Here is a 12,910-nt window from a genome sequence, read left to right as displayed (position 1 = left end):
GGGGTTGGGTGAGGTTGCACTAAGCAGTCGGCCGCCCATACCACATACGGATAAAATAATAATAATACTAATAATAATAATAATAATAATAACAATAACAATAATATGTGTCGGTATGGATATAAGCACAGGTATCGAGTGACGTAGCCAGGTATTCTTGTTGGTTAATGAAGCTCCCTAACACCTCTTCCTTTGCGATTTATTTTTGAATGTGGTTGGGTTATATCCTTTTGTATTTTGTTGATGCAGAGTATGGCAGAAGAGAGGACAGTAAGGTAGACAAAGTAAATCGCTTAGGAGAAGGTGTTAGGGAGCTTCTTTAACTATTCCACCTTTTTGTCGCTAATTTTTTTCTCCCAATTTTCTCCCCACAGATGGTTCAAGCAATCCAGGTTCTCCGGTTTCATCTTTTAGAATTAGAAAAAGTGAGTATTTATTGGTGGCAGGTGGTGGCGAGTATCATCCACTCACTTGATGTAGCGCTACCTACTTCTTCCTTCACCGTCACCATTCTTTTTCTGTCTGCCCTCCTCTTCCTATTCCTCACCATCATCCACTCACTTAATGTACTGTAGTGCTGCTTGTTTCCTCACCTTTAACATTCTTTTTCTGTGTCTGCCCTCCTCTCTTCCTGTTTTTCACCATCATCCACTCACTTCATGTAGCGCTACCTACTGCTTCTTTCACCTTTATCATTTTTTCTCTGTGTCTCTCCTCTCTTCCTATTTCTCCCATTTTTCTTGTCACTTTTTATTACTCTTCTTTCCTTTTCAGGTGGCTTTACATTGAGTGACAAGTCTGATAGTTTCCTGTAAGCCAGGAAACCATTTGCAGCGCTGGGTGGTAACCATATAACCAACCCATACGTGTTCCCTACATGTCAACAAATGGGTTGGCGGAGGGTTAGTGCCCCTCCCCGTAAAACAGCTAACTCAGAGACAAACCCCCACCCCTTATGGGATTATGTCGTCTGGCTAGGGATAAGTTATTGTTTATTTAGTCAGTAAATTGTATCTAAATGTTTACTGAATTAAGAATAATGTTTACAGCTTCTTCTCAGCCATTAACATTATATTTACCGTATGTTTTTATGTGAATCTAATCAATGCTTGTTCTCAGTCTCATGTTATAGGTAAGTATATTCAAAGCTTTATGTGTTTATCTGTTTTAATGTTAGCTAATTCTAGTGTTTATATGTTAAGTATATATCCTTTGGTCAATTCAGGAAGGGAGCGACGCCGTGTATATAATTTTTGACACAGCGTTCTTCATGTATTTATAGAGAAAAACACAAGAAATTATTATAATGTTCAGGGCTTCCTCTGTTCTTCCTTCAGGCATCCTCCCTTCTCCTTCCTTCTCTCCTCCCTGTCCCTCACCCTCTTTCTCCTTCCCCACTTTCTCCTCCCCACCTCTTTTCCCTTCCCTTCCTCCTCTCTTACCCCCTTTCTCCTTACCCACTTTCTCCTCCCCACCTCTTTTCCCTTCCCTTCCTCCTCCCTTACCCTTTTTCCTTCCTCTCCCCCTCCCCTTTCCCTTCCCTCTTCCTCCATGCTAAGTCTTTTCTTCTCGTTGCATCTTTAATTCCTCTTTCCCTTCCCCTTCCTCTTCCTTTTCTTCCTTGCCCTTCCTTCTCCTCTTCCTCTCCTCTCCCTCTTCCCCTTCCCCTTCCCCTTCCCCTCTCTTTCACGCTACACCGCCTCTTTTTACTGCTTCATCATCCCCTCTTCCCCTCCCCTTCCCCCCCTCCCCTCCCCTCACTTGTACCCATCACCCTCCCACTACCCCCTCCCCTCCCCTCACTTGTACCCATCACCCTCCCACTACCCCCTCCCCTCCCTTTCCATCCCCTCTCTTCACTTCCTCCTTCCCTTCCCTCCCATCCCCTGTCTTCCCTTCTCCTTTCTTCCCTTCCCTTCCCTCCCTCCCTTTCCCTTCCCTTCCCTTCCCTTCCCTCCCCTCCGTCATCACCCCTTCTTTTTCCTTTCTTGGCTTACCCTACAGACACACGGTACGTACCCTAACACCATACCCCCCCCTCTCTCTCTCATCTTTTCATCCACACTTCTTTCCAAATCTTCTTTCATTCCCTCTTTCCTCCTCTTCCTTCATACTTCCCCTTCTGACCTATCCCACTTCCTCCTCTCTCCCTCCCTCTTATCTAATCCCCCTCCTCTTAACCTTCTCCCTCCCTCTCTCCCCTCTCCCCTTCCTTCCTCCGTCCCTATCTCCTCTCTCCCCATACCCTCCTCCCTATCTCTCCCGTCACCCCATCCCTTCCTCCCTCTCGTTCCTCTCCCCTCACCCTCTCATCTCCCCATTCGTCCTCTCGTTCCTCTTCCCTTACCCTCTCTCTCTCCCCATCTCGCCAGACGTATAGAGGGAGGACGTTCAGTTTTTTCCCCTCCCCTGTCACCCCCATCCCCTTACCTCCCCAACTGTCGCGTCTCCCCAGGTATTTCAGTGACACCTGGTAGACCTTCGCGTGGATTTTTTTTTAGACGCCTTTTTCGGAAATTGCTCGATTATATTTTCTTGTTATATTGAGACGATTTTATTAGAGTCTGAGAGAGTTTTATTTGTGGGTTCATGTTTCTCTAATCCCATCAGTACGAGTATGTGTGTGTGTGTGTGTGTGTGTGTGTGTGTGTGTGTGGACCAGCGAATTATGTGTGTAAGCAGGGGGGGTTGTCAGAAGTGTTAATGCAGCTTAGTAAGTGTGAGTGTATGTGCGTGAATGTACATGCAAGTTACTGTGTATGTGTGTGTATGTGTGTGTGTGTAGGTGAATCATACACGTAACGCTAGGTGGAGTGAGAGGTATGTGGAAAGATGCAAGATAGCTTAACACCGTAAATATGGTACTGCAAGTGTGTACATGAGGAAGAGGAGTGAGTGTGTGTGTGTGTGTGTGTGTGTGTGTGTGTGTGTGTGTGTGCAGAGAGAGAGAGAGAGAGACCCGTTTTGGAAGTTAGCAGATTACCAACCCCCTCCCCTAAGGCCTCTCTCTGGCGTCATTATCTTGTAATTATTAAGCATTATAGAGAGGGTGGCGGCAGGGGGAGGGAGCTTTGTTGATGGTGCATGTGATAAGGTGCTGTGTGTGCCTGTTTGCTGTGTGCTGGGGAGGAGGGGGAGAGGGAGTGTGTGTGGTGGGGGGGGTTGTGGGAGGGGGAAATTTGAGTGCGTGTTGATGGTGTTGGGGAGGAGTGTATAAGTGTGTGTGGGGGGGTGTTGTGTGTCTGTGTCTGTGTGTGTCCAACAGTAACAATGAAAAATATCAAAAATCAGGGCAATCAAAAATAAGACTTTAAAACCAAAATGAATAATAATAAGGAAAAATATGTTTCCCGAAAAAAAACCCCACGATACTCATGCATCAGTAATATGAATAAATCGCTAAGGAAAAGGTTTTAAGGAGCCCCTTAAAACGACAATATTATGGTCAACGAAATAAAACTGCATTGAGTACATTGAATTATAAGGGGAATAAATCGCAAAGGAAGAGATGTTACGGGAAACAAACTGCCTAAAGCATGCACAGAAACCTCCATTATTGGGCACGGGGCTGTGTATTTTCGCGGTGTGTAATTTTCACGTCAGACACACGAGGGATCGCCATTTTTAATTCCAGCGGAATGTATTTTGTGGAAGGGAGGTTGGAAACTGCTGCGGTATCCCCTCCAATCCCCCCCCCCACTGCCCCCCTCTCCACACCCCCACTGCTCCCTCCACACTCCACATCCCCACGGCCCCCCTTCACCCCCCACTGCCCCCCTTCACCCCCCACTGCCCCCCCTCCACACCCCCACTGCCCCCCCTTCACCCCCCACTGCCCCCTTCACCCCCCACTGCCCCCTCCATCCCCCACTGGACCCCCATTTTCGTTCCGCTATCGCTTTCTCTTTTGCAAAATTTTCGTCTACTCATATCTGCCACAAATTTGAAAAAAAAAAATCCCCCCCCCTCTCTCTCTCTCTCTCTCTCACATGTCGCCATTTTTTGCTTACCCTTTGATGCTCTGGGTTTATCCATTTTCTTTTCAGTGTTGTTGCCTCGGCCATTTTATTTTCGACTCTCTCTCTCTCTCTCTCTCTCTCTCTCTCTCTCTCTCATTACTACACGCAATCCCTCTCTTCTCTGTCCTCTTTTGTATTTTTCTCATTTTCTCTCCTCTCTCATTTCCTTCTCTTTTTTTTCTTTCTTCCCTCTCTTTCTTACTTTTGTCTCTCTTTTCGTCCATGATCAATATCTGTTCGCCCTTCCCTCTCTCTTTTAACTACCTACCTTTTAATTTTTCGTCTCTTTCATTTCTCTTCGTCTCCCTTTTCTTCTTAACACAGTCTTTCGTGTTCTGTTTACATCTGTTCATCATTTCTGTAATACATCGTCCTTTGTCTTCTGTTATTCCTTGATTTTTCGTGTGTTCCTCTACCCTCATTTTCCTCTCTCTCTCTCTCTCTCTCTCTCTCTCTCTTTGCACACTGGCTCGCGTTTGTTTTCATCCATTCTTCATTTCACTCATGCATTTTGCGTTTTGTCCCCTTCATCCTTTGACATTTACCTTTCTGTGTATTTCTGAACAATTCCTACATTCCTCTAAAATTACTCTTTACCTTCCTGTACAGTTGGCAGCACATAAACCTGGTACAGCGTCAGTGTTTAGCAGAGGTCTAGCATTTGGTACACGTGGCATCCTTAACATAATCACATGTTTGAATGAACCAAGGTGTCAAAATAGCTGAAATGGCCAGGTAACCGTCCGAAATTGTAGCTAGACCTCACCTGCACAAGCTGTACCAGGTGCATGTGAAACCAATTGAACATAATAATCTTTTTACCAATTCTTAGTTATTGTCTCATTATTATTTATTTTACCTGTACCCTCTTCTTCTACGTCTTCTTTATGGCTGTTTATCTCCTCTTTAATTATTATTTATCGTCTTATTATTTTCTAGTGTTTTTTTTCCTTCCCCTTGCTCTCTCTGATTTATTTCCTCACTCATTCACACACACACACACACACACACACACACACACACACACACACACACACACACACACACACACACACACACACACACAAATCAAACTGTGTGCGTGTTATCTTGCTAACTTACATCTCGCTCGTGTGTATTTGTAGTACACCCACATGTAAGGAAAAAAAGGCCATGTATACCCGCCTCCCTCGTGTGTACATCTATTCTCGTACACACGGGAAAATATAAGATGAACGTATTGTCATGTATACCTTCCTTCCTCATGTGCGTATCCATCCAGGTGCACACGGGAAAAAACAACGATGGGTGTGTATACCTTCCTCTGGTGTGCGTATCTATCCAGGTGTACGCGGAAACAACAATGATGTACGTGTTACTGGTGTGCGTATCTATCCAGGCATACACAGGAAAAAAAGAGCAGTGTGTGTGTGTGTACGCCGCGTGTGGGTATACATATGTGCGTATTCCGGAGCGCACACGTGATTGAGCACACACATCTGATCATGTTAATTATGTTGGCATCAATACTCTATGACAGGGCGTGTTGTGGAAACGAAATTGATGAGCCGCGCTTTGCTGTGCCATTCTGATACGATTTTCACTGTTTATTTATTTATTTTGTTTTCAGATCCTAAAACGAGGGATTCCAGACTACCCCTTACAGTTGGCGAGAGTTTAGTGGTACTGAGCCCCTTCCATTGTTTATATTCTGTACGTGGCGGTGATAATTTACTCGTAATTTGGCGAGGCGGTGACTGACACTGACCTTCACGAAGTCACTGTCCACCCCGGCGAGATTTGAGGCGAAAGTTTGTAATTAGGGGATTGGCTGATTTCTTTGTGTCGAACGCTCTCTGTGTCTGTGTTTTTCGGTTTTTGTCTCTTGGTGTGTGTGTGTGTGTGTGTGTGTGTGTGACCGAAGCGTTCAGCAGTAAAGTGCAGGCCAGTGAGTGAGAAAAAAAAGTTCTTGGCGAGATGTGCCATTTTCTTTCTTCAGTTTCACTACTTTTTGTCAGTCTTCCGCATTTTTTAGAAGCTTCTCTCTCTCTCTCTCTCTCTCTCTCTCTCTCTCTCTTTTCGGACTGTGAACTGCGTAGCAAAGGTTCAATTATGAAAAAAGAAAAAAATCCCTGGCATATTTTAGTTTCTTCTCGATCCTTCCGTAAGTAGGATAAGTAGACGTCTTTCCGCCTCAGAGTCCAAAGTGCAGCTCAACCACTAAACTCCCTTACTTATGAGAATACCTAAATAGGGTCCAATCCCAGGCCGAGGGTAAAATAAGCAACCGCCAAATGCTATGTGACAAAAACCCGATGCTCGCTGAGATGACAACAGCGCCGCGCGGATGCCAGATACCATTAGCGTGTAAAGTTCATCTTGGTTAAGTTGGTCACTGTGATGTGTTACGAGCAGTCATCACGCCCGTTGTTTTGACATGACGGACGAAAAATAAAAACATCAACGCTTATGGTTTCGCTTCGGCCAGCCAGTGACAGCGGCCGCGTTCAACTTGCATGAAGAGGATAGACGCCATCACCAAAACAAACCGCGCCCCTGAAAATAAACGCGGCCGCCACCACGCCGAGCCAAATATCACACATTTATATCGAGTGACAGAGGGTGAAGACAGCCGCTGGTATTCCGACAGCTACGGCGTCTGAGAGAGAGAGAGAGAGAGAGAGAGAGAGGAGGTCCAGTGAAAGAGAAAGGACGAAAAAAGAGGAATGACAAGGGTTTGCCACATGGAACGATGAGGTAGGCTAAAGGAGAGAGAGAGAAAGAGAGAGGTGGTTCAGTGAAAGAGAAAGGACGAAAGAAGAGGAATGACAAGGGCTTGCCACATAGAACGATGAGGTAAAGGAGAGAGAGAAAGAGGTGGTCCAGTGAAAGAGAAAGGACGAAAGAAGAGGAATGACAAGGGTGCCACATGGAACGTTGAGGTAAGAGAGAGAGAAAGAAGGTTCCAGGAGAGGCCATGAAACCGTTCCAGTGGCAGGGGAAACGTTGCGGGAGGCGATGAAAACGTTTGCTGGAGGGGCGGTGAGATGATGCTGATGGTGGGAACGTTTGTAAGAGACTGTGAGAGTAGGTGCTAGAGAGAGAGAGGGGGGGGGAGAGGAGGGAGGGGGGAGATGGGAAGGGCTGCTGTCTCTCGCCTTGGACCTCGGCAGCTGGTTTGGCGTAGCACAGGCGGCCGCATAATGCACCTTGACAGTTACACACAGTTCCCGGATCCGCCACGGCAACTCCTTCACCATCTGGCCAATAACAAAGCCATTCTCAGGCCTCCTACAGTGAGATTAGCGGGGCTCGAATATCCGCTTCTTTCTCTCATACACCCTAAGGTTTTGTGTAGAAAGTGCGGTGATGAGGTACGGGGAAGTGTGGTTCTTGAGTGTAGTGTAGGTTTGGGTGTAGATCTGGGTGTGGAGTTAGCTGTGTGTTGCATCTAAGAGTGCTAGAGGGAGAATATTATTTTTGGAATATTAAGATGGAGGAATGGGGTGGAGAGGTATATGAGAGAGGGGTGTGTGAGCTGGGAGCAGGGCAGTGAAATGGCGGGGGACAGGGCGACATGGAGGCGATTTGTTTGTGGCCACCCCTTGCAGGATTCAAGCGTCTGGCAACAGAATAGATAGGTAGAATATTCACCTGTCTCTCACCTACGTCTTATGGTTTTTCTGCAGAGGTTGTGGTGATGTGTGAGGAATATTTAAAGTGGGGGCAGCCCAAGAGGAATATTGTAAAGGAATCATTGGGATAATATCGGTGCAGGAATATCCACCTCTTCTTTCTCGTTTACCCCCGAGAGAGAGAGAGAGAGGTGCGATAAGAAAGTGTAGGATTCTAGGAGTAAGAAATTCCTCTCTCTCTCTCTCTCTCTCTCTCTCTCTCTCTCTCTCTCTCTCTCTCCCTCTTTCTCTCTCTAACACACACACACACACACACACACACACACACACACACACACACACCAGCCCTTGTATTGAGACAGAGACAGCGAGAGGTACATGGGCTGTCTCTCCATAGTGCTAATTCCCTCAGGCTGTCTGGCTTAATAGTTCACTTTGTACAAACAGGAATGTCAAAGGGTGCTAACCACATTCCAACCGCGTTCCTAACCACACCTACGAATTCATAACTACCTCGTTTCTCGTGCGATTCTTTGCCTTCCGGTGCCTATGTTTAGTGTCATCATCATCATCATTATTATCATCATCATTATCATCATCTTAATCTATGGTCCTCCTCTGTGTATGTCGAGATTAAATGGTTTTCATTTTAACAAACAATAAGCTTATAGTGTACAAGATGTGCAGATAAGTACACTATTAATCCTGCGCGCACACTTGCTTAAATACATACATACGTGCACACACAAGACGGCACAACACACACACACACACACACACACACACACACACACACACACACACACACACACACACACACACACACGCCAAAACAGCTGCTGGTGACTGGCGTTGAAAGGGTTAAGGGGAGGATGTGAGGAAGCCGAACTGTGAGCTAATTTGGAACAACATGTATAGTCTCCCGGCGCCTTGGTTTTACATACATAAACCCGGAATAAACCAAGACGAGTGAAATTTTATGCCTGGTTTAATATTTCGATTTAATATTTTATTCTTTCTCTCGTCAGGATGCATTAAAATAAAATGGATTGAATTTTAGTAACGTGAAATTTAGAGTTCATTTTTTCCACAGGTCGTTTTTATCGTCTTGAGCTTGAGAAGGGAATATTTAAGACGTCTTGGGTCAGATTAGGTTAAATATATTACAGGGAGAAACTGATCGTTTTGGGAGAATTATGTATATGTATGTAAGTGAGCAGTATTCCCTTGAGCAATATTCAGGTGTAGCTAAAAATGTATCATGCCAAGAATATCAAAAAATAATTATAATGCAACATTTACCTTGCGCCTTATTCTTCTATTGTTTACAAATTGTCCAAAAAAGTTCTTACGATAAATAGATCTGAATTCCACTTGGTTAATATCGTAAGTCATTTTGTTTCGTTTAGTTTTCACTCTGGTTGTGATGTGGTTCTGTTTGAGTGAAGGTAGAGGCATAAACAAGCCGTCTTATACACAGCTTAAGCTTTTCAGATCATTAATACATTTCTTGCACCCTCCACCTTCCCTCCCATCGTTGTTTTCCTTGTGTTCATATCAATCCTGTCCCCTCTACTTCCCCCCTCCCACTTCCCTACTTCGTCCCTATTCCTGCTTCCCCTTCCCCCGTCTTTCCCCCTTCTCCCCCCCCACGATCCTCCTTTCATTGCCTCGTCTCCTAGTCCCTGCTTCTCCCTCTAGTCTCCCCCATCTCAAACCTCCCCCCTACCCCCACCTCCCCCATCACCCGATCCCCACCTAACCCTGTACCCTATCCCCACCTCACCCCATCTCGCCCCCTGCCTCCCCCTCACCCCATCTCGCCCCCTGCCTCCCCCTCCTTGTTTTCCTTGTGTTCGTATCAACCCTCTCTCCCCCTGCCCCTGCCCCCCTCACTCCACCAGGCCCCCCTCGCCCGGACGCGTGGTCGTGACAGGTTAAAGGGGGTAGGCAGTCCCTGGCCCTCACCACCACCACCTAATCCCCACAGCATCGTGTTTTGCCCCACCAGACGCCATTGGTTGCACATGATTTAAGGTTTCCTCCCGTTAGCACTTGTTAATCCGTGTACTGCGGCCGACCCACACACAGACCCGCCTCTCCTACCGCTGTTAAGGGCTCCATCACACGTCCACCGCCCCTTCTGAGCTCCCTGCTGTGCCGTGTCAGTACCAAGAGCTGTTTCATGGTCGTGATAACTTGGTCTTCTATTCCAGCCAACGCCTGAGGATTATACTCAGCTGAGAGAGAAATAGTAACCTCCTGTCGCAACCAAAAATTCAGCGCCCCATTTTTGACTCACCGTTTGCTGTGTGTGTGTCATTAAGTGCTGCATTCTCGTCGACGTGAAGGCTCCCTGGCACCTCTTCCTTACCGATTTATTTCCCCATTACAGCAGATTACCCACAGTGATATTCAGGTAGAGAGAGAAGCAGGAGAGGGGACAGCGCTGTGGTTCCGATAATACGTGAACTTTACCGCCCCTTCTGTGTGTCCAAAGTGTGATGCGTTAGTGTCATTTAGCCCGCCTCGCAGTTCAGACCAGCATCTCTCTGACTTGACACAGAAAACTTCCACGGCAGATAATATCAAGAAAAGTTTATCGAGAATCCATTACCATCATTATATTGACGAGCATATTGCCTTCCAGAACATGACTATCCTTCCTTCCCTTACTTTTCTTTTGTGTGTTTCATGTGCCTTTGTATCCCATATGGAGATTATTTAGCATATATTTTACATCACAGGAGACAGGGAAGTGTTCGCCATAGTTTTAATTGTGATGGTATATGAACTTATTGAACTTACCTCCTCCCCTCTATGTCCTCAATGGGCTGTGTTAGTGTTAAGTTGGTGGTGCAGTGTTTGTGTGTACGCTGCACCTGTGACTAAGGAGTGGTGTGATAGTACATGAACTCACTTTCTCTACTCAGTGTCCCCGATGTGCTGTGTTAGTGTTAAGTTGGTGGTGTAGTGTTTGTGTGTATGCTGCCCGTGTGATGTGATTGTACATTAACTTACCTCGTCTTCTGTATGTCCCCGATGTGCTGTGTTTGTGTTAAGTTTGTTGTGCAGAGTTTGTTTGTCTGCTGGCGCTGTGACTAAGGAGTGGTGTCTTCCCCCACAGGTACACGAGCTGTGTGACAACTTCTGCCACCGGTACATATCGTGTTTGAAGGGCAAAATGCCAATCGACCTGGTGATTGACGAGCGAGACGGCCCCAAGCCTGACCCACAAGTCGGCTTGGGTGATTCTAACAACAACGCCGCGGCCGCCGCCGCTGGCCGGGCCTCGGCCGACACCACTCACACCGACGGCGCCTCCACACCAGACGTGGTGAGTACGACGCCTGCCCTTTACACACCTGTTCTGAGTGGACCAGGTAATTCGTAACACCTTTTCTTTAGCGATTTATTCTGCACATCATAGTATCCTCTTGTATATTAATGACGCAAAGTACGGTAAGTCCATATGAAAGCAGTTTAAAGAAGTAACAAGAGGATAGTAAGGTGCATTGTCCAAAATAAATCACTGAGGAAAAAATGCTACGAAACCTCCTATGCCACCTGGAATAGGACCTTTTAAGTATTGTTTTTTTCTTTTTTTCTGGTATTTCATATTTCTTTATCCACCAGCATTTTTGTCCTCTTTCTTTTTGTATCTCTAAATATCGTATCCAAATTTTCAGCCAGTTATGGTTCGTATTTCATTTATTATTTTTATGAACAGTGAAATAAGGACCATGATTAATAAGTAGTGGAAAAAACAGACTAAAAGTGTAAGATCGTGAGTAATATTGCCCTGGGACAAGATGCACACACACACACACACACACACACACACACACACACACACACACACACACACACACACACACACACACACACACACACACACACACACACACACACACTGTAACAGCGTGAGACCAGCGTAACTTTAAGCGAGGAAATTGTCGGCGGTTTAAGTGGGTGTGGAAGTAGACGCAGGTGTGGAGGTAGGTCAGGAGCGGTAGATTATTCTGTTGGTTTATTATTCTTAGGTCAGCTTGGGTCAGCATAGGGAAAAGGAGGTGTAGTTTAAATGGGTGTAGGAGCGTAGGTGTAGTGTCAATACTGTAGTTGGTTTATGTGGCTCTTGATGTTTGTGTAGATGGTTTTTATGGCTGTAGAAGAGAATGAAGCTTAGATTGGTGTCAGCAGAGAACAGTTTGGGTCAACATAGGGGACAAGGTGTGTAGATTAAATGAGTGTAGAGGTAGTGTCGATGTGTAGGTGGTTTATGTGGGTGTAGAAGAGAGCGTAGCTTAGATTGGAGTCAGCAGAGAGGAGCTTGGGTCAACGTGGGGAACAGGGTGTGTGTTGGAATGTAGGTGTAGTGTCGATGTGTAGGTGGTTTAGATGTGTGTAGGAAAGAGTGTAGCTTAGATTTGAGTCAGCAGAGGGCAGCGTGGGTCAGCAGGGGGTACGGGGCTGGGGGCCATAACACCCCCGCCATCACAATCAATGGCTGCCGATAAAATTAGTCCCACAGGAGTCGCTCTGGGATCATCACGCCACGGGGAAAATGAAATCTGGCCGCGTCTTTATAGCCTCCTCTCTTCCTACGGCATTTTTCTGTTTTCCCTTCATTGTTATAAAGTCCCAAGCTTGCATTTTCCCCTCGTAAATTCTCTTAAGCTTGGATCCCTTCAATTCTGTGTCATTTTTCTGCTGCATTTTTCATTCATGTAACTTTTAAAAATCTTTGACTTTTTCCTGGCTTATTTTTCCCTTCTTATTTTCCCCTCACATTTATAAATTCTCTTAATCTTGGACTTCTTAAAGCCTGATATTTTCCTGTTTATTTTTTCCTTTATGAAGCGATTTTATTCAGCTTAAGAATGTTAGTAAATAAACTCCAGGACTCATATTTATAAACTGTCTTAAATTTAAACTGTATATTTAAACGAGTAAATGGAAAATATGACACGAATTTATTATGTTGCTTAGCTGTTATGGAGGTTTGTTTTTCCGGTAAATTGGTTCGAATTCTTTATAAATATGGCTTCTGGTTTGGTGTGTGTGTGTGTGTGTGTGTGTGTGTGTGTGTGTGTGTGTGTGTGTGTGTCCACCTTCGGCCTCGAGAAAGAGCTACGAGGGCCACGTCTAAGGGTGACTCGAGGGCTAGGTTGGAGGGTGAGGTGATGTGTGAGGGTCAGAGGGTGAGTGAGATACGTAAGTCTCACTCGACCCAGCCCAGCAGTCCAGGGATAGATGCATGGACCTCGAGATAAG

General features: G+C 45.8%; 1 protein-coding gene across 1 annotated transcript in view; it reads left to right on the top strand.

Moving 5' to 3' along the window:
* hth (Meis homeobox homothorax) overlaps window positions 1-12,910 on the top strand; it is an 843,055-nt gene that overhangs the window by 109,339 nt on the left and 720,806 nt on the right. Inside the window, exons 5-6 of the mRNA XM_080286771.1 lie at window positions 375-425; window positions 10,761-10,970. Coding sequence (XP_080142897.1) covers window positions 375-425; window positions 10,761-10,970 — 261 coding nt within the window. The remainder of the gene's footprint in view (window positions 1-374; window positions 426-10,760; window positions 10,971-12,910) is intronic.

Source organism: Coenobita brevimanus, chromosome 113 (assembly GCF_032717465.1).
Source record: "Coenobita brevimanus isolate Jiangsu-jjx chromosome 113, ASM3271746v2, whole genome shotgun sequence".
NCBI classification, from domain to species: domain Eukaryota; kingdom Metazoa; phylum Arthropoda; class Malacostraca; order Decapoda; family Coenobitidae; genus Coenobita; species Coenobita brevimanus.
This window is presented reverse-complemented; position numbering and strand designations above follow the sequence as displayed.